The following is a 26,546-nucleotide window of genomic DNA, read 5'->3' on the forward strand; positions in this document are numbered from 1 at the left end:
GACTACTTAATTGATATCTCCACCACAACATTTCCTCCCTGCACCACCAATGCACAGTGACTGCAGTGTGTAATATCTAAAAGATAGACTGCAGCATCTCACCAAGCTTCCTTTGACAGCTTCTTCCAAACCTGCACCCTCAAACACCAAGACGTTCGAGGGCAGCAGATGCATGGGAACACCACTACCTGCAAGTTCCCCTTCAAGCCACACAGCATCCTGACTTGAAACTATATTGCTGGTCCTTCACTGACAATAGGTCAAAATGCCAGAAATCCCTGCTCTTTGGATAAAAGCAAAATACTGTGGATTATGGAGCTCTGATGAAGAGTCATCCAGACTTGACTCTATTGGCTCTATTCTCTCTTCACAGATGCTGTCGAACCTGCTGAGATTTTTTAGCATTTTCTGTTTTTGGTCCCTCCTCAGTAGTGCTGTTGATGTACCTACACCACGTGGGCTGCCACAGTTCAAGAAGATGGCTCAGCACCACCTTTTCAAGAGTAATTGGAAGACCAATGCTCATCTTGCCAGCAATGTTTAGATCCTGAGGATGGATAAAAACCAAAGAACTCAGTGGGTAAGGTGGAATTCATTTGGGTTGGACAGCCATAAAAGGATTCACCAGAAGAGCAAATAGGTGGATCAGCAAGCACTTTGGACAGGTAAGTGAACAGGTGAACCAAGAAACACCGGGGCAGTGAGGCATGCTGAGAAACACTTAGTTTGGTGAATGTGTGACAAAAATGTGAGGCACATAGCTGGGTTTGTGAGCTAGGAAGCATGCTGGCAAAGCAGGTGAACATGCTGGTGGGCAAATAGCAGAAATGGAATACACTGCGACTAGGACAGTGGAGAAGTATTCTGGACAAGTGAATGAGTAGGCAAATTAGAAACATTCAGGTTGGCAAATGAATAGTCTTGCAAAGAAAAAACTTTTCAGGTGAGGGACTTTCACAGTTTAGTCTTCCTGCTTCAACATGAGTAGAATCATTTCCAACTTTTTTTGCCTCATTCGTGATATTGTCATCATGTTAATAGCATTTGACTTTCCAATTGTATTTGATGACAGCTTGTGGTCACATCTTTAAATATCAGTTACTTTGGGACAACTAATTTCAGCTGACAAAACTGTGGATGAAAAATGACTTTATGGGAATGATTCAAAGTTCATTGGGTATGATGCCAGGAAGGGCATAGAATCCCTACAATGCATAAGGAGGCCATTTGACCCATCAAGCCAGCTGGGACAACAATCCCACCCAGGTCCTATCCCTGTAACCCCACATATTTATCCTGCTAATCTCCCTGACCACTAAGGATCAATTTAGCATAGCCAATCAATCTAACCTGCACATCTTTGGAGTGTGGGAAGAAAGCGGAGTACCCGGAGGAAACCTGCACAGTGATCCAAGCTGGGAATAGAACCCAGGTCTCTTGCACTGTGAGGCAGTAGTGCTACCCACTGTGCCACATGCCAAACTCCAGTACGATGATGGGAGGAACTAAAATGTAAGAAGGAGCTTGTTGCAATTGAATATAGACTGAAACCATTTTGGGGAAGAATCTGCTATTTAGATAAACAAAAATTCAACAAATCTAAACCCAATAATTGAAGTTCCATCCTAGCACTCCAGAATGAGCTTACTGTCTCTCACATGGCCAAGCTTCTCTGAATCAGAGACCGTCATAACATTATAGGTAATGGGTGGTGTCCTGTACGCAGTCAAGATTCAAACTATTTTCTAAAAGAACATAGCATGACTTGGCTTTAACACCCTTGTTCTCTTAACAGGATGGGCAGGGCTTGGGTGCGGTGCTGTTTCGGAGAATCGGTGCTTACTCGTTGGGCCGAATGGCACAGTTGGGATTCTCTGGTTCCATGAGCCAAGTGGCTGGCCTCTTTCTGTGCTTTCTATGATTCTAGTGTTGCCTCTGCTGTCAGGTGTAACCATTGCACTGTCAGGAGTAAATCACCTTGTAAGGAGTATGATATGAGCGCAAGTACAGATGGTCTGAAACGATGCGGGACAAAATGAGCTTGAAGGACTTCTTTTAGGTTGGAGTTGTCATTTTGTTTTAGTGGGTTTAAATTAAGTTGTTTTACCCCGGGGGGAGTTTTAGACAACTGTACATTTCCTTATTGCAACAGTGTATCTGAATATGTTTGATGTGTTTTGGGGGGGATTGATGTGGAGGGATTCACATTGAACAAGTAGTCAGTCTCCAGGCTGCCGACAGAGGGTGCGCTCAGCTTCAGGCGGCCGGCATCCGGCGAAAGTGAAACCCGGGCGGAGGAGAGACTTCCTGCTTCTGGGATCGAGAGAGAGAGACGGAGTCGGGGCTATGGGCCGGACAGGGAACCTGTGGCCACCCTTGGTGGCAGTGCTGGTGACTCTGGCACCGCTTTCAGGTAAAGGACCAGACGGGCTCTCATTCCGCCGATTCCAAACTGGGGTTGTATTTTGACTGTGGATTTTCTGGGGGTTTGGAGTGACATTGGAACAGACTGTAACTGGTGTTGCCTTTTGGATTGTAAGTTAGCGCAATTTAAAAAAAACGTACATTAATTATTCCTGACTTCCACTTTTATTTTGTTACTTGCGTTGAAATTGTATGGATTTTAACTATATTGTGTTACTGCGCCCAAATGTTGACTGCCTAGGGGTCAGTTTGGCAGTTGGGTAGTGTCTGAAAGTCCTATCTGGTCTCCCTGGGTGAGCAATGGGTGATGATGTGGTGTCCCAGTGGTTGGACCAGGTGGCATTGGCTAACTCAACACAGCCTGTGTCAGGGCCACGGCCACAAAGATGGAAGGCAACCAAGTTAATGAATTGCTTTCTTTCCCTCCTTTTAATTTTCTCGTTAATTTTTTTCACCAAACTATTTAGCCCGGCGAGGCTCAGCATTTGTACTGCTTGTGAAAGTCTCGAGTTTCACCAGGCAAAGCTGCACAGATACAGTTCCACTTCCAATCAAGTAAAACTTGCACCAGGCACGGGCCTGTTTTGCTGTTTACTTTTTGGAACATAGGAATGGAAATACACCATTCAGCCTTGATCCTATTTTGGGATTCAGTCAGCTCTTGGCTTATTTGGATTTTAACTCCATATTGCTGCCTTGGTTAACTCACAAAAGGCAGCACAATGGTTAGCATTGCTACCTCCCAACACCTGGGCCCCAGGTTCGATTCCCGACTTGGGTCACTGTCTGTGCAGAGTCTGCATGTCCTCCCCATGTCTGTGTGGGCTTCCTCTGGGTGCTCCGGTTTCCTCCCACAGTCCGAAAGACGTGCTGGTTAGGTTCATTGGCCATACTAAATTCTCCCTCCGTGAACCCGAACAGGTGCCGGAGTGTGGCGATTACGGGATTTTCACAGTAACTTCATTGCCGTGTTAAGTCTACTTGTGACACTAATAAATAAACTTCAACTTTAAATCTTTTTTTTAAAAAAAGCTCTTATTCTGGGTTTGCCAACTAGAAAAGTAGAATTATCTACCCTAGTGAAACTGCCATTTTTAACACCTTTTTAATTTCAAGGGAGTACAAATCAGGTTAGTACAAACAATTCACTTTACTTAAACCTTTGTCTTTGTATCATTCTGATGATCTGATTGAACCCCTTACAAAGTCAATTTACTTTCCCTGAGATTCAGCACTCAAAACTGACCACAGTACTCCATATTGGTTTTGACCAAGGCTTTACAAATGAAGCATCATGCTAAAGTAATCAGAAAACTTTCCCTCAGTAACACATTGACAATCAAAATACTTTGTAGTTTGGCTGGTTTAATGCATGGTACTAGGGGTAATTGAGGAAGTAAAACTCTGCAGCTCTGCTCCTTAATCTAGAATTTAGGCCTTTAAAATTCCTTTACACAATCTCAAACCTGTGGTCGGAGTGGCTTGTGTTTAGAGGCATGTCTGCTCGGTATCTAGCCATATGATGGCTTGGGACATGGATTTGGCGAAAGTATCCTATGATTTATAATTTATCTTTGCATGTACATTCAGTCCATTTTTGGAGGGATTGAAGCAAACAGTTGCTGAGATGAGGATTAGATGCAAATAATTAAGCTGTAAAATAAACACAGAACAGTTGTTTTCACTTGCCTTTGCGTAAAACAAAATAATAAATGCACTATTTTTCCTCACATCATTATATCATTTTACTTGGCTTAAGCAAAATCAAATACTTCACTACAAAGTAACATCCCGCATCCTTTGCTGGACGAGATGCATGATTTTTGTTTTGATTTTTGTCTCTCCATGAAGGGAAAGCCTGCCAGTTCCCTTGTCATGTGATCTGGACTTGACAATGCCAAGTGCAATTTTTGCCAGATGTTTATTGAATTCTGTTCATTTCTTATTGTCTACTGTCTGTTGGGAAAGCAACCACCTTTCGCATTTAAGCACCTCTTTATGTATTTTAGCAAATATCTGTCACCAAGAATTCGGCTCAAAATAGTCATTAAATATATTAAAACATGATATCTTGTGCACCATTACCTCTGGAGTTACTCCATCTATCCTGGGCACAATCTTTTCCTCATCTATATGTTGCCTAAGCAATGCCATTTAAGGACATGTTTTTGTCTACATGTACACCAATGACAACCAGCTGTACACCACCACCACTTCTCTGAACTCTTGCACTGTCGCTGTCAGCATGCTTGTCTCACATCTAGTCAGGGATAGGTTGCAGTTTGTTCAAATTGGACATCAGTAAAACCATGCGGAGGTACATTTATCTCAATTGAATCTTCTTTACACCTTCTGTTTTGGGTTGAATCAGACTGTTCATAATTGCAGTATCCTATTTTATTCTCAGCTGAACTTCGGACCCACATCTTTTCATTCCAAAGACTGCCTACTTCTATACCTGTAATATTCCCCATCTCTAACTGAGTGTCATTTGTTATCAAAAGCCTCAACCATGCTTTTGTCAATTTCCATACTCAACTATTCTAAAAACACTCCTTATCTGCTCACAGCTCATTGAAAGCTCTGTTGCCCATAATCCAACTTTTAAAAAAATTCATTCGTGGGACATGGGCATCGCTGGCTGGCCAGCATTTATTGCCCATCCTTGGTTGCCCCTGGAGGGCAGTTGAGAGTTGAACCACACTGCTGTGGCTCTGGAGTCACATGTAGGCCAGACCAGGTGAGAATGGCAGATTTCCTTCCCTAAAGGGCATTAGTGAACCAGATGGATTTTTCCGACAATCAACAATGGCTTCATGGTTATCAGTAGATTTTAATTCCAGATATTTTTTTATTTGAATTCAAATTCCACCATCTGCCATGGTCCCAGGTCCTCAGAACATTAGTTGAGTTTCCTGATTAATATTTAGCAGTAATACCACTCGGCCATCGCGTCCTCTACCACCAAATCCAGATAACTAATTATCCTTATGCTCACTGACCTACTTTGGTCCTTGGCTCCCCAAAACCCTTAATTTGCAATTCCTGTTCATCAGATCCTTCATAGTGTCACCCCTCCTCAACTCTCTAACCTAAAACCTTTAGACAATTCTGTGTCCCTCCAATTTTGCCCTTGTGCACCCGCCACTCTTTTTGCCCTACTGTTGGCAACTGAATCTTCAGTTCTTTAAGCCCTTGCTTCTAGAATGTGCTTCCTGCGCCTGAACTCCTTGCGCTTTCTCGCCTTTTAAATAGCTTGTGAAAACCTACTGCTTTTGTTCACCCTATCAAATATCTCCTCTTTGTCTTGGATTAAATTTTGATATTGCTACTGTGAAGCACTTGGAATGCTGTACTGCTTTGAAGGTGTTATATAATTTTGGTTAGCACTGTTGCCTCACAGCACTAGGGACCAGGTTCGATAACAGCCTTGGGTGACTGTCTGTGTGGAGTTTGCACATTCTCCCCTTGTCTGCATGGGTTTCCTTCAGGTGCTTCGATTTCCTGTGCAGGTTAGGTGGATTGGCTATGCTAAATTGGCCCTTACTGTCTAAAGATGGTAGGTTAGGTAGATTAGTGGGGTAAATGCATGGGATTACAGGGATAGGACTTGGGTACGGTATCCTGTCAGAGTGTCAGTGCAGACTCAATGGGCTGAATGGCCTCCTTCTGTACTGTAGGAATTATGGGATAAATGCTAGATGGTGTTAGGATGGCTGAAGTGACAGGAAGTGCTTTGCTCGTGAGTGTTATGTGCAAGACTAAATATTAAAGATCCATAGCATCTTTATCAAGATCTTCATTTAAAAAATGGGTTAAAGGGATGTGGGGAGGTGAATTTGAGACCAGGAAGAGATCAGCCATGATCTGATTGAATGGTGGGACAGGTTCGAAGGGCTGAATTGCCTACTCCTACCCCTAATTCCTATGTTCTTAAGTAAATATTAGGAAATCTCCCAATGGAGTTGTTTAGTCAGTTAAGGATACACTTCTTTAGAATGATATGTGTGTTTATGAAAGGAATAACTTCAGCGTCACTGATTTACAACAACTGAACAAGTGATCATTTTGATTTTGTTTTGCCCTACTGTTATGAATTTTATATATTGATAACTTTGGTCTTAATTATTGCAGAGCAAGGGGACTTGATTGTGTCAATGAATTCGAGAAGTGAGAAAGCTATCGTAAATAAAGATGTTCTTCTCGAATGCCGAGTGTCTGGTTACACGAGAGAAATTGACCTTAAAAATGTGGGAGTCCAGTGGTTCTACCAAAGATTAGGTGCTCCGGATATGCAAAAAAGAGAGGTATATCAATTCACCAGTGGAAAACATACGCCGTATAGAAAAGGAGCAATAATATTTGATGATGAGCTGAAGAAGGGAATTGCTTCCCTTTTTCTTCCAAGCGTGCAGTTTGCTGAAGAAGGAGATTACACTTGTGTTGTTTTTATAACCCCAGATACCGGAAGTGGAAAATCATCAATGACTGTTTCAGGTAGGAGTCACTAACAATGATTTCTTTCTTTGTTCGTGTAATCTGTTGAATTGCGACTGCATTAAAGTTAATACCGGTCAGCCAAGAATAGTCAATAACATTCCACACACACTGGTGTGATATCCAAAATCCAGCAGCTCTGGGATTGAGACTATGGGATTTCAGGCTTTCCTGGACAAGTAGTCAAACTGTGCATGCTGGGGGTACCCACAAGCGGCTCGGCAAAGACTTTTAAATGCGAGCGACTGTGACTCTCAAGCAGGTGTTGGCAGACTAGGGGTAGCCTGGAAATGGGTATAGTAACCAAGAAGGTAGCGGTCAGAAATGGGGACAGCCAGTGGCCAACGGCAGCCTGTGTTTTCACAATACTCCTTCACCTCCTGGTTTTGTATACATTTTTACATTTTTTTGGTAGAGGCTGACTGGTCTCTTTTAAAGACTGTTGTTTAAGCTGTGTGTCGTCCTTGGTTGCTGCCTTCGGGGCAAACCAATTGAAAAAAGGGAAGGGGGAGCATAAAATAGGAATTAGACCTTCTATTGGTAGCTGCAAAGACACTAAGGCCTGTTTCAGCACAGCTCCTGGGTGCCAGTTTTGATGCAGGTTGGATTTCTAGTGACCTGGAAACTGAAGGACCAATTGCTCAAGGAAATGAGTAAAATCATTGGCCATTTGTTACCTTCATTGGTTCTATTCTCTCTGGGTGCCTCCTAAATACAGTAAGAAGTCTCACAACACCAGGTTAAAGTCCAACAGGTTTATTTGGTAGCAAATGCCATAAGCTTTCGGAGCGATGCCCCTTCGTCCATTTGGTATTTGCTACCAAATAAACCTGTTGGACTTTAACCTGGTGTTGTGAGACTTCTTACTGTGTTTACCCCAGTCCAACGCCGGCATCTCCGCATCATGCCTCCTAAATGCCAATACATTCAGATCTATAGTGCTTTGAAAGTAGGGCCAACTTAGGAAGAAAAACAACCTGATTCCTCGTGAAATTTTCTTTGGGAATCGTAAAGCTGGATGCTAACTGGTGTTTAGATTCTGGAAGATTTACAGAACGATTGCATTGTGACTGACACATAGCACTGCATGGCTACCAATGTTGATTGAAATGTGCAATTTTGGCAAGCTGAGGTGGTGCCGCAATCATCAAATGTGTTCCGCCTTCATGTTAATAGATCTGTTGAAATGTGTGATTGAAAAGAATAGGCTGCTATTAGAGTATAAGGAGAGATTGCAGGAATCTGGCGATGAACCAAAGATCTATTCAATGTCAGATGCTGTGTTCAGAAATGGCAGAAATGGCATAAGCAAGGCAAGAGTCAGCACAGAAACCAATACATGGAGATTTGTTGAATTTATTTCGCCACTGAGTCTCCTAAAATATCAATTCCAATAAGATAGATACTGTTTACTATTGAAAAAATGTTTCTTTTTTTTAAGTAAACTGGAGCATATTGTCAGAAACAGATCACTGTCATTGTCACGAAGGAAACTTGCTTTGCAGAGCAATTGGATTGCAAAAGATTTCAATGCTATTTCCCTGGCTTTGACAGTACCTAACTTGGCCTTGATTGCTGATGGTTTAAAATTTGAAGCCTGTTTTCAAAAGATTATGCATTTGGTTAATATTGTTGCTGTGTATATTTTGTATATGAAATATACAATTTTCAAATATAGTGATCTGATCGTCACAAGTTTGGCAAACACCAAAATTCGTTTGGACAATATTGATCTACTGGAATCACTGCACTTAATTTTTTTTGAAAAAGTCATTCAATTTACTAATTAGAAAGAAACAAAACTATTGCATCAGCATTAACAAAAATGCCACACTTTTAATTGGATCAGATCTTTTGCTGTTTGATTGCTAAAAATGGAACTTGAATTATTTGTATGGATATTTGAGGAACCCATGTTGAAACAATACGATACAACCCCCACACCTATAGATGCAACTGTTATGTGTTGTGAGCACCTTCCTTTCCCTCCTCCCCTCTGCATCACCACCCACCCCCAGATTTGGCACCATCATCCTGAAGCTAAATGCACTCCTAAATATACTCAGCCAATGTGTTGAATTTCTTCAAGTGAGACAGGACTTGTTTTTGGCTAGAATGAAGACCGCCTTATACAAAAGCATACAGCATAAATTTTATCGGGGCCAAGGTGGTCTGCACGGTTATTTTCAATTGTGCAAGAAGATTGGAGAGGATTTTTGTGAGTTCTCAACTCTCCCAGGAGATTCCATGAATTTGTGTGGATTGGGGACTGTTATATATTGTGATACACAAGGCACCATAACCGGATGAGACTGGCTGATGGGCTAATGGGGTTTTTCCTGTCCAAAATTGTTCATATGTCAACATGCTCAGTTCTAAAATCAAGGTAGCATTTCAAACTTGGTGTGTTCTGTCATTAAGTTTATTTAGCAAAACTATTAATGCACCAGCAGGCTACCCATATTGCTGATTTAGAGGTACTTTGATACAGAGGGAAAGGGGTGCACAAGATCCTCCAAAGGATTTTGAGAGGACATTGTGTGAATTGAGGTCAAGTAGCGAAATAATCGTGTTTTCATTCATGCATGGGAAATAAAATGACTTCTTACTGCAGGTTAGAAAAATGTTATCCTCATACATAATGGTTGCATGCAAATAGTTAAATTGAGCATAACATGGAAAGAGAAAGCTTGTTAATTAACAGCGACATGCTGTGCACTGTTTTACTGCATTATTTTTCTTTTGAATAAAACAATGAAATGGGAGCATTATGAAGTGTTGGGTTTTCTTAGGGTAGAGAGCCCTAAATATCCTACGCTTTGTCGAGGTACTGCTTTTCCCCACACATTGCGTTTCTCTCCTTTTGTGAGGAAAGGACATTTGCAACTTTGTTTATTTCAATGTGTGCAGTCATTACATGGCCATATTATGTGAAAGAGTGAAAAAATATGCCTGCGTTAAACATCTGTTATATTGATCTTCACAGCCCTACCAAAGGTGAACTTATCCTCAACTGCAATCACAATTGAGAATGGTACAGAGAAGTCAGTGAAGTGTGTCAGTTTTGGTTTTTATCCTGTCTTAATTGAAATGAATTGGAAACAGAAAACAAAAGATGGGGAGCAAATCCTTTCAAAACACATCTGTACAGAATCCCCAGTTAGAAATGATGATGGGACCTACAGTGTTTCTAGTCGCTTGAGGTTGCGTCCAACTCTCCAAGACAATGGCAATACATATATATGCTACGTAAACCACCGATCACTTAGTGAAGCTTTGCAATTGACGACTCAACTGACTGTCAAAGGTAAGTTAAATGTTTTTAAGTACTTGCACATGAACTATGCTTTGTATTGAAAAGTTCAGATACAAAATGAACGCTAAAATTTTACTCAGATCATCGAAATGTACATTTAAGTTTAACGTATTAATCAGAGACTCTTCTATATTTTGGGTTGAATGATGCTGGTGAAAATGGCAGATGCGAATTTTAGATGAATGTAATAAGTATTTATTGCCTTAACTTCAGGCGGAAGCGTTTTTTTGTTCATATATTCTAAACTGAAAATACAATGCCCCGATTGTTTTGGGCTCCTATCACAGTTACTAATCTGAACTAAATGAGCTCTGTTGAAGGTTTGTGCTTCTGGAGTTTGATGGCAGTATCGAGTCTGACTGAAGTTCTCCACAATTAAACAGCCGATCCAAACTGAGTGTCAAGTTTGTCATATCAGCAATGGCTGCTTTACTGATGCATTAGATGATAACTAGAGCCTGTGGAACTTTCTGTACAAACTTGAGGAGGGAAAAAAACTAAGTGTGCAGAGCAGTTCAATAATTCTGATTATATTAATTCACAGACAAAATTTGTGTTTTATTGTTGCCGGTGATCAAAGTGACTTTTATTTGTGAGGTGTGTGCATTGTTTATACTCAGTGAATTGTCTTAGTTTAAATAATTTCCAGCAGCAAGTTTTTGTAAATTTAAAGATTATTTACTAGCTTACTCTTACCCTGAGGTTTTAACACAATGGCTGGAGTTCTCTGGCCTCCCATCAATGGATTTCTCTGGAGCGAAACGTGGCACGCTGTTAGCTAGCGTGGGATCAGTTGGTCCTGCCGCTGTAAATGGGATTTCCCATTGTCCCCACTCAACGCCACCGGAAACCTGTTGGGGGGGGGGGTGCACGCCCAGCAGGACAAGAGAATCAGCCACGAGCAAACTGCTGGAGAATTCTGGCCAATATCTCTCACGCTATCACACACACACAACAGACAGGGCATGGATAAAAACAGCACAATTGCAAGTTATAATGATTTCAGTCACTTTTGTAGCAGGTCTGTAATTTCTTAGCTGAATTGATCTGTAGCTGGACTGGAGTTTGGATAAAAGCAGAGGATTCTCAATAATCTGTGCAGTTCTTACAGTTGAATTGCCAGGAGGTCAGTTGTCTGGTGAACTTGAAGATGGGAAGGTTTAGAGGGAGATTCCTTTCCCCTCTTTCAAAGTATTGCCGTTTCACCTTGGCTGTCTTACAGCTGGTCCAATGGCTTTACAGATTTTTTTTCCCCAGAATATACTTTATTCATATAATTGGTAGAAGTATATTACAAAACATTTTGACTTGGAAATTACAGAAAGTGTGATAAAGTTCATCTTTGCATATTCTATTCTTGGGTGCCTCTACACAGTAGTAATACTCTTGATATTTATAATATATATTCCATGTCAAGAATTCAGCTTTGAGGCAAAACATTACAAATTTAAAGTGAAATAGAATTCAACTTTTCTCGGTGCTGCATGTTCCACTCTGTGGTCCCTCAATACAATTTCAATGCACCTGATGTTCATAATGGTTTATTTGTCAGACATGCAACCTGAGAAATTCGACATAGTTTCCAGCCCCTCAGTGTACTATGGCTGAAAGGCCCTAGACAGCAGCCTTTTCCCACTGTGTCTGTGTAACGGCTGATCCAAGCTCATAGTCCTGGGCCTTAGATTGTGCAGCCTGCAATACTTGATTGACGACCACTCTTTGAACTGAAAGACAGCAAATTTTGGGCAGACCAATGAGGGTCTTTCACCAAGTTGATGGTCTTGCAGTTGTGTGTGTGTGTTGCTGGAAACCGGCCATAGAACAGTGGTTTTCAACCGGTGTGCTGCAGCAGCACATTGATGTGCCATCAGAACTGTCCAAGTGTGCCGTGAAATTATGTACAAAGGTAATGAAAATCAATGTAAACCAAGCGTATTGTTTCATCTTAAATAATATTCAATCCAACAAAAGCTACAACTTGTAAAGCTCGTGAAAATTTATCGTAAAATACTTCAAGAGTGAGGAATCAGTCTTTCAATTCTAAAATGTGGACATTCTAAACGCAGTGGCCAAATGGTGAAATTGAGATGACGTGATAGTTTTTACTAGTCACCATAGAAACCAAGCAATGCCGTTTGCGTGCTTTTTTTATTGATGGTAAAACAAGACCAAAAAAGCTAACAGACACGGCAAAATTAGCCATATCCGCATTTCTTTACCGGATCAATTTTATATCCCTTGATCTAAGAAGTAATGGATCAGTTTGATTCCTCTGCTTACTCAGTTCATAAAGCAAAAAGATGAAATTCAGGCACCTGAATTGAATGCTGTGTGGGGAACAGATTTAGGGCTATGAATAGTTAGAAATAGTTGAGTTGAGCAGATTTTGAAAATGTGCCTATGCTCACTGTCAAAGATGGTGTATTCTGTGGTGGATCTGAAACATAAATGCATTTGATTCTCGTTTACCTTGTATGCACTATGTTGTAAACCTCTCTGGTAAGACTGTGACCATAGTAAATATGATGTTTATGAGCAATTGATTCTACTGAAATAAATTGGGTATGCAGTAGAATTGTTTGTCTCACTGAAGTGTGCTGTATTACTGAAAAGGTTGGGAACCACTGCCATAGAGCACCAAGTCCTGTGTCATGGATCTGCTTGGGGAAAAAGCTCTACATAAACCGTTGCATCTTTCTCTGGGCTTTCTTTGCAAAGGCGCACTCCGCAAGAAAGTAGACAATCTCTTGGTCTTTTCAAATGGGCTTTCTCATGGTGGTTATCATTAGAATAACTTCTGCTGTTACTTTTAAACAGATACTAAGTGACTGGTCATGCGTTGTCTAGCCGAACTTAATCTAACCTGGATTTAATACTTAGATGTAACTTTAATGTTAACCATATAGCTGTGGTATTCTGTGACTTGTGTTTCAGTGTTCTCGGTTCCCCAGCCTGGGAAAACAGTTCTGTGTCTACCCTGTCAAGTCCTCTGGTTTTGAAACAGTTAGATTTTGATCTTTTAGCATTTTCTGGGAAGTTTCCCACCCAAGATGATTTTTTTGGTGCAACCAAGATTTTAAAACTAAAAGAGTTAAAAAGACAGCACCCTAACCATACAGACCAACCGTAGAAAAGAACCAGAATCTTTCAAAAATCTCGTTTCCACTTTTTCTCCTTTAAGACAGTTTTCAAGTTCCGATGTTCAGTACTTATCCAAAGTTGAAAGGAGCAACCAGTAAAGCGTGTATTTAATTTGAATTTTATCAGTTCTCCTTTAGCTCCGGTGCAAATGCTTTGAAAAATTCAAATTTAGATTTTGAATCTGCTTTTGCTCCTCCTCTCTTAAGCCTTGCTGGACCCACTCATGGGCAGCATGGTGGCACAGTGGTTAGCACCGCTGCCTCACGGAACCATGTTCAATTCCTGGCTTGGGTCAGTGTCTGTGTGGAGTCTGCACATTCACCTGAACAGGTGCCGGAATGCGGGATTTTCACAGTGACTTCATTGCAGTGTTAATGTAAGCCTACTTGTGACACTAATAAATAAACTAAAGTCCCACTGTATGACCCAACATCTCTCATAGTGGAAAGTTCCACATTCAGTTGATGATCTTCCTCCTTTTCCCTCAGAACCAGCATCAGATTTGGTGATCATTTTGCTGAACACCACCAATCTGCCTACAGATGTGGCTCTAAATTTCCTATTGCTTGTTACTTTCTTTCTCCATTCTATTTCCACACTGACCTTCCTGTCTCCAACCTTCTGTATCATTCTAGTGAAGCTCAAGATCAGCTCCAGGTACAGCACTTTACCTTTCTATTAAGTACTGTTCGATCTTTTAATTTTAATATTGACTTTATAAACTTGGCTGCCACTTTGTCTCTGGTAGGAGCTAATGGTGATTGGGTTCGATGCATTTGTGCTATCAGCTTAGAAAATGCTGTTAACAAGCAGCCTACATCCTTGGTGTTAACCTGCTTTTATTCTTTTCCCAGGTTCTAGGGTTCCTGGACTTTACCCCACTTTGTCAGTTTTCTGTGCTGTAATTCTATCTGCCTAACCTCCCGCAGAACCGTAGAATCCTACAGTTCTGAAAGAGGCCATCCAGTCTGCACCTACTCTCTGAAAGAGCATCCTATCCAGGTCTTCCCGTCTGCCCTATCCTGTAACCCTGTGCATTTACCATGGCCAATCCACCTAACCTGCACATGTTTGGACTGTGGGAGGAAACCCACAGAGACACCAGGTGAACGTGCAAAATCCACACGGTCACCCAAGATTGAAATCCAACCCGGATCCCTGGTGCTATGAGGCAGCAGTGCTAACCATTGTGCCACCATGCCTCAGCTGTTTAAATATACTCTATGTGATGTATATTCCTTGTTTTTTTTTATATACATATATCTTGGGTTTCCTTTTGTTGCATTTTTAGATGCTCCTTTTCAAATGCTGTTCATTTGTCACATTCTTTATTTCTTTAATGTTGTAATCCAGTTCTATGATTTATGATTGGGGCGGCACAGTGGTTTGCGCTGCTGCCTCTCAGTGCCAGGGGCCTGGGTTCAATTCCGGCCTCGGGTGACTGCCTGTGCAGAGTCTGCATGTTTTCCCCAAATCTGCATGTGTTCCTCCGGGTGCTCTGGTTTCCTCCCACACTCCAAAGAAGTGTGGGTTAGGTTGATTGGCCATGCTAAATTGCCCTTTAGTGTCAGGTGGATTAACAGGGTAAATACGTGGGGTTACGGGGATAGGGCCAAGGTGAGATTGTTGTCGGTGCAGACTCGATGGGCCGAATAGCCTCTTTCTGCACTACAGGCATTCTATGATTCTATGATCTTTTGAATTTATGATTCATTAATGGGTTTGGCAGCTGTTTAAAAATGTTTTCCCCATTCCATCTAATTATACAAATAGCTCTGTCTGCTTTTATTTTGATTCAGCATCCAAAAAATTAACTTTTGCTTTCTCTCCACAGATATCACCTGACTAGCAGAATGCTTGTAGTGTTTCCTGTTTCCAATTTCTAGTATCTGTTTTCTTTTCATTGTGATTTACTGTTGTGCCATGTATAATGAGCTAAGAAAGTTACATCATAGTAACATTTTCATTTCACATAAATATTGTGAAAGATTTTTTCAAAACTTTAAGTTAAAGTTTATTTATTAGTCACAAGTAGGCTTACATGCATACTGCAATGAAGTTACTGTGAAAATCCCCTAGTCGCCACCTTCTGGCGCCTGTTCGGGTACACCGAGGGAGAATTTAGCATAGTCAATTCGCCCAACCTGCACATCTTTTGGACTGTGGGAGGAAACCGGAGCATCCGGAGGAAACCCACGCAGACACGGAGAATGTGCAAACTCCACACAGACAGTGACCCAAGCTGGGAATCGAACCTGGGTTCCTGGCGCTGTGAGGCAGCAGTGCTAACCACTGTAATTCTGGGGCTCAAGTAAAATTGAGGAATGCTGTAATGCTGCAAAGGCTGACTAACTTTTCAGAGGTGGAAGTTAATGTTAATCAGACTGCTGAGCAACCTTTAATGTGAAATGTTAAAAATTCTCCACTAACTTGCTGTCCATTTGTAATGTTTTACTGTTTAATATAAGCCATTGCCCTGGAATAAGTCTCAATTTGCAGATATTGCTCCATTTTGCTATTTGCCATTGAAACAAATGTTTATTTTATCTACAGAGCCTGAGGTGGTTGTACCAGTGGGGATAATAACTGGATGTGTAATTCTGAGCATACTGATATGTACAGCGATCATTGGCATTGGATTTTTTATGTATTTGAAGTATCTCAGGAAAGGTAAAATAGCTTTCAAATTACTTGACAGGAAGTATATATAAACTGTCAGATTATTCTTGATCTGTACTGTGATGGCTCATCACTGTTGGAGATTTGGCCCATAGCTTCTTGGCTCCCCAGTGCCGGTTTTTGGGGGTAGCACAAAGATGTACTGGGGAATCCCTCTGGGAAGTTTCCAGGTAAAGGTTGACTCGGCAATTGTCCAGAAACGCTAACTTCCTCTGGGCAATTGCGCTGGGACCCTGTCTGACGAAACGATTTTAATTGCTAACTTTGGATGGTTCTGCCAGTGTTATGCTAAAAGTTCCTCTGAAAGAGTTAGAAGAAATAACTTCAGCGTAATCATTTTAAATGCCCAGACCCTGCACAGGATTCCCAACCCCCCTGACCATACCTAAGTGTCTTACCGCACTTCTTTGAAATTTACACTAGTTAATTTCCTCTGAAAAATAGTTATGGGTCTATGTGCCAGAAGCTCATGAAAATCATGCAGCTAATTGGTACTGATGTATCTGGAGAAACTCTGCGCCCCACACAGTCGAAACAGCAAAGAATAAATTCAGCTTAAAGTCACAGCTTGAAGCAAACGCATCAATTCGAAAACAAGGCTTTGGGAGATGTGGAGGCTTTTAGTAAAAACTTTAATAAATTCATTAAAAGACATGAATTTAAATAATATTGAAATTATGTATGTAATTAAAAAGATTTATACATCTCATTTAAACCCTTACTTTGTAATTGGATGCAAAAAACTATTTTCCAAATTATTTTGAGTTATTTGTGGGAACTTAGTTCCCATATTTCACAGAATGACTTGGTTACATCAGCACAACCAATTTAAACCTGGGTATAGCAATAATATAGTGATAGCAGGAAGTCAAAGGGCAGGCAGCATGTTTGCACATGCAAGTTTTTAAAAACCTGTTTTGGATCTCCTGTGATGTTGCTGATAGTGTGTTCTGATTTCTTCTCCTTTGTCTTTGCTTTTGATTTGATTGTGCTGATCTGTGTTAGTCCACCATACTCTGCCTGTCTTTTGCACACATCCCGTGTGTCTATTTTGCCATCTCCCTCCCTTCTTTTGACACTCATTATGGTGGTTGCCTGCTCTTTTTATGTCCACTGATCTTTCTCCCAGATCTGTGTTCTGTTTGGGTGTAGCCTCTTCTTTGCTGATGTTCCTCACTATAATGCGGAATGCTAGTTTATTTCATGCATTACTGACCTCTGCTGTTTTGTTTAATTGCTGCTTTCTGTCCTTGTGTCCTGATGTTTCAGTAATTTTGCCTTAGTTTCATACTTGCTGTGTAATTTGTCTCTGGCTGTCTCTCTCTCTCTCTCTTTATTTTAACCTGGGGATGCTAATCATTTTAGTCCAGGCAAATTTGTTTCAATAAGAAACATGTCCTCATTTGATTTTATTTTGGCTAAATATTAATCTTCCTGTTCTATTATTGTTACTATTTATTATTCCAGTAATAATAGTCAGTCATAGGATGGATTTGTGCTGTTATTTGTTTGAAATGACAGACCCTGTGATAAAGAATGGATAAAGTGCTAAATGTTTTTGTTTTAAAGTCCCTCCGAAAGTTTCAGACATCAGCAAACCTCCACGGATTGTACATTTGCAAGAAGCTCTTCTGAATTGTCAGATTTCTGGGTATAGGCCTGAGAATATTTCTGTTAAGTGGTGCCTACAACGAAAAGACAAGAAACCAAATGTGATTTTTCAGTGGACCCATACCCTTAGCAACATGCAGGATCCTGCATCAGTTGTCCGCCAGAATCTTATTTCAACATGTGAACCTCAATATGGTGAACACGATGAATCCTTCAAATTTGAGGAGCCTGCTGTTGAGTGCAACAGTGATGGTAGCTCCAGTGTCAATTGCAAAGCCATGTTCTGGCCTGACATGTATAAAGATGATGGAGCTATTCTTCAGGTTCAAATCGACCATAGTACTCTCGGAAAGCCTATAATTAAGAAAATCAAGCTGAAAGTTGAAGGAAGTAAGTATAAATCCCTCAGTTAATTTGATTTTGTTTAATTGGTTGGTACACAAAGAGGTACCAATGATGCCAAGCGAACATAACTAAAGAAATCTTGTTTATGAAGTGCATCTTTTTTTGTTTGACACAGATTAAGCTACCTTGTTAAAGAATGGTTTCCAGAATTATATGGATAAAATGATCCACAACTACACATGTCACCGGAATATTAAGCCACAAATTGCTATGTCCATTTTATCTAAGTCCTTCTGTAAATTTTACACTTCGCCCTTCAATTCCACAGCCCCTGTGTTTAGAATTAACTTTACATTAGGTGCAGTTGTGAAATGCATGCAACAGTGTTGCAACATTTGGAGAGCAGGTACTTTATCGTTTCTCATAGGTCTGTAATTCATCAATCTTGTGCATTTAAATCAGGGGTTGGCAAATTTTGTTGAGCTGAAGAACATTTTCAAAAAAAAATTCAAACTATTGGGACAAAACAAAAACAATGGAGTAAAGGCATAACCATACCTTTTAGAGGAAAATAGTTGTTCCTTCAGAAGCTAGGGAATATTATCTGCATATTTGATGCTGTAAGAATAATTTGCTTTAATCTCTCTCTGATGCTTATAAGAATGATAATTACTATACAAATTTCAAATAAATTCAATCCAGTCGGGCAAAAATCCAGTTCTTATGTCCCTCGGATAGGTTAAAAAGTTATTTTTGCCTTCAAAGTTGAATCTTAATGCTACACAGATCTTACATTTGCCTTCAACTTTGTCAGTAATTTCCTAGAGAATCATAGTGTATGTTTCTCTTCACATAGCATTGCAACAACTTTTTCTTTCCCCTGAGTTATTGATTTTAATGATGTGGAGATGCCGGCGTTGGACTGGGGTGGGCACAGTAAGAAGTCTCTCAACACCAGATTAAAGTCCAACAGGTTTATTTGGAATCACGAGCTTTTGGAGCGCTGCTCCTCCCTCAGGTGAGTGATGATGAAGGAGCAGCGCTCCGAAAGCTCTTGATTTTAATGATAAAAAACCAACAGGTCATTTAATTTATTATTTTACCTATGCTCGAAACAATAATGATAGCAACCATAAAACCAGTTCCTCGAATCAAAAGCATCATGCAGTTGTAGCTATACCACACAGTTTATTTAGAGCACAGTGTTGGGTTTTGTTAAAATGATTATTTGAAACCATAAGGTACAGCCTAATTAACTTTTAATCCCCATCTTTAAAAAATGGCTCTTCAGCAAACAAGACAAATTCCCTAAGAATGCTATTTCTCCTGATATTTGTAAAGTTCAGTAAATTCCAGCATTAAATACTTGTGAATGCTAATGTTGTTAACATTTCAGAATTGAATTATGAGATAAACAGTCAACAACTTGGAGACCACAATTTTAAGATAGTTTGAGCATGTTATTTTTAAGATGGCAATTACCATATAGTTTCCGGAATAATTTCTAAAGATGCCATTTTGAAACCCGAAAATCTAAATTCTTGATTAATCAAATGAACTACTCAATGGAACATTATTTTGCTTTCTAACTCTTTGATTTGTCATTTTCCTGACGTTTTAAGGCTTTTTAAAAAATGTTAATTTCATTAATCTGACAAGGATTGGGAGCTGACAATGAGACGTTAATCAGCCACATGTGGTTCCAGAGCCAAATCCCCAATTTAGACAGAGGAAGTACTTGTGCAGATTTTATGTCCTAGTGTCATTTATGCCCAAGGTTTAATGGAAGAATATTTAAACAAGCATCAGACATAATTCTGTAACTTTTATGCTAGATTTGCTCATTTTCCTTTTCTGAACTGATGAGAATAAGAGCAAGATGCAAGCAAAGGGCTTTTGGTTGCAGATGGGACCATTTTTGATTCCATGTTATGGGAATGTTTAATTACCCATTTTAGGGCAATTTCTGGGAGCCCACTCTCTATACTATTTGTAATGTTGAACTGATTATCTTACATGTGCTATTTTTTTTGAATGAACTGACAGACAAAATACATCATGACCAGGGATCAGTGGGAATCAGATCATTATATTCACCATGGCACACAATCTCGCAAATGATCAGTTCTAGGGCTGTATCATCTACAAAAAGGGAAGTTGCAGACACCTTACAACATACATATCTCCTAATGGGAGATCAAGTCAACAGTCCACTCAACGTTTACACCCACTGCTCATCCCTGTATCTAATCTAAAAACAAACAATCTCCTTTTGTACTGGATTGCATAGCACAACGCTTTGAGAGTCATAGAGGTTTACAGCATGGAAACAGGCCCTTTTGGCCCAACTTGTCCATGCCGCCCTTTTTTTTAAAATCCCTAAACTAATCCAATTGCCCGCATTTGGCCCATATCCCTCTATACCCATTTTACCATCTTGACTTGGAACCTTGGGCTGTTTTGCAGATATATGGTACTGTTGGGATCACTTAGCTCATGAGACTCTTTGAAGTCTTCGTCCACATTTGTTCTTGGATCCTACAGATTAACTCTTGCTTTTTACCTCTGTCTACACTAGTAAAGCTTAACATGTTTAAAAACCAGTGGTTTTTGAACATCTGAGCCTAAAAACTGCACAGTTGCATTTTTGTTATTAATTTGTTCATGGGATGTGGGCAATAATACTGGCTGTCTGGGCCAGTATTTATTGCCCTGAGGGCATTTAAAAGTCTTTGCTGTGAATTTGGAGTCACGCATAGGCCAAACCAGATAAGGACAACAGATTACCTTCCCTGAAGGGCATTACTGAACCAGACAGGTTTTTACGGCAATCAGCAATAGTTTTGTTGTAGTCATTAGATTTTTAATTCCAGATTTTTATTGAATTCAAATTTTACCATCGGCCGTGGTGGGATTTGAACCCAGGTCCCCAGAGCATTGTACTGGTCTCTGGGTTATTAATCCACTGACAATGCCACTATGCCACCGCCTCCCCTTTCGAATGACCTCCCATAGTTACATTTTTTGAATAAGCCTGAAGTTTTAAAATTATATTCCGAGTGTTTCTGGCCTTGTCAGATGCTACAAGTCTGCCAGCACACAGTTTGAACCTTGCGCTGTAGAATTAACAACTTTTCATTGTCAGCATTGCAGAAGTGCCTGTTATATCTGTTAATAAGGTCGTAGGTATCATAAACGTTCAGGTTTAAGGTAGTCTTTCTTCTACACATTCTAAGAACTTTTAAAACATTCTATTTTTCCCTTTTTTTTTCCTAACAAAAAGTTGTACCGAGGATAACTGATATAGTGATACCTCCTTGTATTATTCATGAAGAAGTGCTGGCCGTGACCTGCCCAATTAATGGATTTAAACCGCGACCGCTGGCTATCACTTGGTACAAATGGAAGGACAATGTAATAAAAGAAATTGTGAAACTTGAACCAGAGAAAGCAGAGTTCATTGAAGGGAGCAAAACAGAGCAGCCCAAATATGCTCACAGTATAACTGAGCTCGAATATGAAGACAAGACGTACAGTGTTGCCAGCGTTCTGCATTTTATACCAACCATTGCGGAAGACCATGAAGCAACATATGGTTGTGAAGTAAAACATCCAGCCACAGATTCCACAATATATAAAGAGGTTATCTTAAATGTAAAAGGTATTGTCGGCATTTCTCCATTTTAGTTAAGATGCTTTTCTACAAATTTAGCTGCAATATTTAAGTTCTCTTAAAATCAGCATTGAATCAATAATTGAAATGCATTTCTGAAGAGGTAAAAAGAATATTGGGTTGGATAAGTAGTTGATTAGCAATAAGATTGATTACCTAATATGGCTGGCGATGCAAACCCAGGACTGATTGCCCCTTAAGATCTTGGATAAGGTGATGGGTGGAATAACCTAGAACAGTGCAACATTTCGCCCTGGGGGCGAGAAGGAGATTTGCTACAATGTGAAGTACTTCTCGTAGATTATCTTTCTGCAATAAAGTAATCAAGTGAAGAAAGGAAAATTGTCACCAAGAGCTTCTGGTTATTAAATATAGTGGGTCCTTTTTATGTTGATTTTAATTTACTGAATTTCTGTTTAGATTTGGAGCTAATCTGTTTTAGCTTCAAATTATGCTGAATTTTACTTTGATATCAGGCTGACTTTGTGACAGGAGTTACTTTCTCCTGACTTCTTTTCTGGCACAGTAGTTAGTACTGTTGCCTCACTGCGCCGGGGACCTGGGTTTGATTCCAGCCTTGGGTGACAGTGTGGAGTTTGCACATTCTCCCTGTGTCTACGTAGGTTTTGTCTGAGTGCTTCAGTTTCCTCCCACAGTCCAAAGATGTACAGGTTAGGTGGATTGGTCACACTAAATTGCCCCTTAAGGGTCCAAATATGTGTAGATTAGGTGGATTAACCAAGGTAAATATGCGGTGTGAAGTGAATAGGGCAGGAAGGGAGGGCCTGCTCTTTTGGAGAGTCGGTGCAAACTCAATGGGCAGAATGGCCTCTTTCTGCACTGTCGTGGTTCTATGGTTATTTACACCTTTTCTAGTCTCCAATTCCCCTTGTGGATATTGTGGTGTCTATATTGAAGAAAAGGTGCTTCATAAAGGCTTAATCAGAACAAGTCAGAGATGTAGACATTGGGAAGATAAGGAGAACTTGAAAGAACAAAAGGAGATGGAGATAGGAACTGAGGGAGAGAATTTCAAAGCATGCAGACCAGGGCTGTGAAATTAGTATATCCTTTCCAGTCAGGGTACATTTCAGAAAAGATCAGGAGCGATAGCTAATGGACCTATCCAGGGTTAGAATGGATAGTAGCCTTCTGTTTTTATTTTGCTTTGTTGCGTTCTGTGAAGAGCCAGCAATGCAGATGCATAATTAAAGTCATAGGTTTGTATCAAAGTTACCGAGCTGAAATTGGCTTCTGTTTTAACAATTAGCGATTATCTGTATCCTTTTAAATGATTCAATCTAAAATCAGTTTAAAAAATTGTTGTGGTCTGTTTCACTATTGTCATTGCTATCAAAGTTCCACAATTTATTTTCTCATTTTTCCTCAGCTATCCCAAAATGTGATAACATAAGACTGTCACCAGAAGTTCCAATAGTAGATGAACTTACGTATGCATCATGTAGAATATATTCCTTCTTTCCAAAAAATCTGGAAGTTATTTGGAGAAAGGATGGCATCATACTGGAGAAAATGAATGCTGATTCTGAAGCAGTCTTTGGAAGGGATGGTCTTTGGTGTTTCACCAGTCGTTTGAAATTCATTCCTGTGAGGGAAGATTTTGGGAAGATATTAACTTGTGAATTCCAACATGAAAGTATCAAAAAATGCAGAAAAACTGCTTGTTCACTGGCTCCATTGAGTAAGAAAGATGTTTTATATTTGTTAATGTACTATTTTCAAATATTCTAATGTTCACCTTAGAACAGCAACACCATATATAGTGGAATTTGTTAACCTTTTGCAAAAAAAACCCCAACTTGATGAAATGGATAAGATACTGGGTTCGTGACCTGTATTTAATCCCTAGATCGTGGTTCAATTTTGGCCAGATTAATGAAATGAACATCTCCTTTCCCTTGTTGGGAAAGTTCAGCCAGTTTTTAGTTGACATCAGTGTAAAATTAGCCCTCAAAATGATTCATTACAAAATCGGAAATCTAGCCAGAAATGCCAGAATGAACATGGGCGGCACGGTAGCACAGTGGTTAGCACTGCTGCTTCACAGCTCCAGGGTCCTGGGTTCGATTCCCGGCTCGGGTCACTGTCTGTGTGGAGTTTGCACATTCTCCTCGTGTCTGCGTGGGTTTCCTCCGGGTGCTCCGGTTTTCTCCCACAGTCCAAAGATGTGCGGGTTAGGTTGATTGGCCAGGTTAAAAATTGCCCCTTAGAGTCCTGAGATGCGTCGGTTAGAGGGATTAGCAGGTAAAATATGTGGGGATAGGGCGTGGGTGGGATTGTGGTCGGTGCAGACTCGATGGGCCGAATGGCCTCCTTCTGCACTGTAAGGTTTCTATGATTCTATGAAAGCAGAAAAATTCATACTGCCCACTGATGTTGAGGCTCAAACTACAATCCGGGACAGATTGAATGAGGTTTGCTCAGTAGCTGGCTTTACTAGACTTGACTTGGGAATATTTGATGTTGACACCGGAGACTAAGTTGGAAAAATCAATTTCATCCTTCGCACTTTTACCTTGAATACCCATTTTTACAACTGTTTTCTATCAGTCTCTGCCTGTGTTGATGTATTGGCTCTAACAAAATGAGGTTTGATCTTGTGTGGTAGCCTTTTATGTGTCACTTTGTTGAATACCTATTGGAAATCCAAATGCACCACATCTGCTCATCTCCCTTTATCCACCCTGTTCCATGCACTCTCAAAATAGTCTAATAAATTTATTGAACACAATTTCGCCTTTCATAGAACTATGTTGAATCTGCTTTTCTTAATCTCCTGCTACAACTTTCTTAATAATGTTAGACTAACTGACCAATCATTTCCTACTCTCTGCTTCCCTCATTTCTTGAATTAGGGGTTTCTCCAATTCATTGGGACTTTTCCAGGGGCAGAATTTTAAGCTCACGCACCCTACCCCACCCTGCCCCCATCCCCTAGGTGGGTTCTGAGGTAGGGTGAATATGAAATTGCATGGATTTGATTCCCTCTGGAATTCTGCCTTCCTGCCCTGACCTAGATGCAATTTCACAGTGGGCCAGGCAGCCTTGGTGAGAGGCCTGTCTTTCCCCTATTAAGTGGCCACTTAAGGCCCCTTCAGATTTGGGGCCCCCTCCCCTCTGGGATTTGCAAGTTCCGATCCTTCCCCCCCGACCCCTGGGACTTACCATAAGAACACTCCCTGGACTTAGTTCCAGGTAGAGCATTGCAGTAACTCTTCTGGCCATTGCAGCGCTGTGCCTGAATGGGTTAGGGAGCTATCAGATTGGCCGAGGCTGGACTTCCTTCCAAGGGTGAATGGAATTCTCTCAACTTGTCAATTGGACCTCAAGTGAGCGTGAAAAGGTAGTGGGCTTCTGAGAGTTGGTGGGAATGTGTTGTACGCTAACTCTCGGGATGTCGAGCCCTGAGTGCTCCCATCCTGATAATTCTGCCTCAGAATCTAGAGAATTTTGGAAGATTACCACCCGTGCATCTACTATCTCTGTAGCCATATTTTTAAGACCCTAGGATGCAGGTCCAGGAGACCTTTCAGCCTTTAATCCCATCAATTTGCTTAGTACTTTTTCCACCAGTAACAATTGTTTTAAATTCGTCCTTTCGTTTTGCCTCCTAATTTTCTCCTATTGTTGGGATATTTATCATGTCTTATTCCATGAAGGCCAACATAAAATATTTGTTCAAAGTCTGCCATTTTCTAATTTTCCATTAATAATTCCCCATCTCATTCTCCAAGGGATCAACGTTTGTTTTAGCCATGGATCAGATCATTAATTAATTCTGTCTAATACATATTGCTAGATCTTAAAATAGACCATTCCCTGGTTTACAACATAGTTTTCTAATAAACTGTCCTGAATAGACTTGTATGAAATCCTGAAGGCTCTCTTTGCCAATTTGAATTGTCCAATCTATGTGAAGATCAAAGTTGCCCATGATTATTGCAGGACTTTTTTTTGTTGCAAGTCCTTATTACATCTTGATCTGTACTCCTGACCTACAATATAGCTCATGTTAACCAGTACCTGAGGAGAGACAAAAATGCTTCTGTGAAGTAGAGGGAGTAAAGGAGTACCTCTGAAATTAAAGGGGAAGAGTAAGTGTATTTGTGACCTGTGGCTAGCCACGGAGTGGGTATGTAGAAAGAGCCCCTCGTTAGGCTGTAGATATGTGAGGGAAAGGAAAAGTGCCTGTGAACTGGGGAGACTTGTGTCATCAATTGGATTTTACTGAAATGCATATTTTGTGTCGTTTCTACAACAGAGATAATGGAACCCCTCTGATTATGGTTTGATTTTGTCTACTCCCATCAGTTATAGCCCTGTCTGCAGCTACTGAGGGCCTAAACTCTTGAATCCCCTTTTTCGATCTCACTACCCATCTTATTTGCTTTAAAATGCTCCTTTAAACCCTATCTCTTTAATCAATCTGCCTGAATACCTCCTTATGTCACTCGGTGTCAAATTTTGTTTAACAATGTTCTTGAAGTGCTTTAGGGTACATTGTATGGTCGGGAAGGTGTTACATAAATATAAGTTGTTGTAATCATATATTAACATGTTTGGTACTTTCATTTCTGTTATTGCACAATGTAAAATATGGTTTATAGTATAATTTGTCGTAATACAAACATTTGTTTGCCCAATGTATTGCCTATGCTGAGGGTTTAGAAGTACATTCGTGCCAAAGCCTGGTAAAATCACTGCATCGTCCCATTCATTGACTTATCTCACAATTCTGCTGGTAATGTATTTTTCAGGCCATCAATTTAATTATTTTTGTGCATAACGTTTTGATGCAAACAAACTACAGATTCTGTAAACTTTTTAAACGTCTGAATT

At 40.3% G+C, this 26,546-nt stretch overlaps 1 protein-coding gene across 2 annotated transcripts in view; it reads left to right on the forward strand.

Moving 5' to 3' along the window:
- Positions 1 to 2,293: 2,293 nt before the first annotated feature.
- LOC144498907 (uncharacterized) overlaps positions 2,294 to 26,546 on the forward strand; it is a 29,565-nt gene continuing 5,312 nt past the window's right edge. The window contains exons 1-7 of one of the 2 annotated variants that reach the window (XM_078220793.1): positions 2,294 to 2,413; positions 6,559 to 6,921; positions 9,908 to 10,228; positions 15,932 to 16,048; positions 17,627 to 18,058; positions 21,297 to 21,674; positions 23,077 to 23,388. In XM_078220793.1, the coding sequence (XP_078076919.1) occupies positions 2,347 to 2,413; positions 6,559 to 6,921; positions 9,908 to 10,228; positions 15,932 to 16,048; positions 17,627 to 18,058; positions 21,297 to 21,674; positions 23,077 to 23,388 (1,990 nt within the window). In that variant the 5' untranslated portion in view covers positions 2,294 to 2,346. Of the gene's footprint in view, positions 2,536 to 6,558; positions 6,922 to 9,907; positions 10,229 to 15,931; positions 16,049 to 17,626; positions 18,059 to 21,296; positions 21,675 to 23,076; positions 23,389 to 26,546 lie in introns of both variants that reach the window. The other variant, XM_078220794.1, reaches the window with a different exon arrangement.

The sequence above is a fragment of the Mustelus asterias genome, chromosome 9 (genome assembly GCF_964213995.1).
Source record: "Mustelus asterias chromosome 9, sMusAst1.hap1.1, whole genome shotgun sequence".
NCBI lineage: Eukaryota > Metazoa > Chordata > Chondrichthyes > Carcharhiniformes > Triakidae > Mustelus > Mustelus asterias.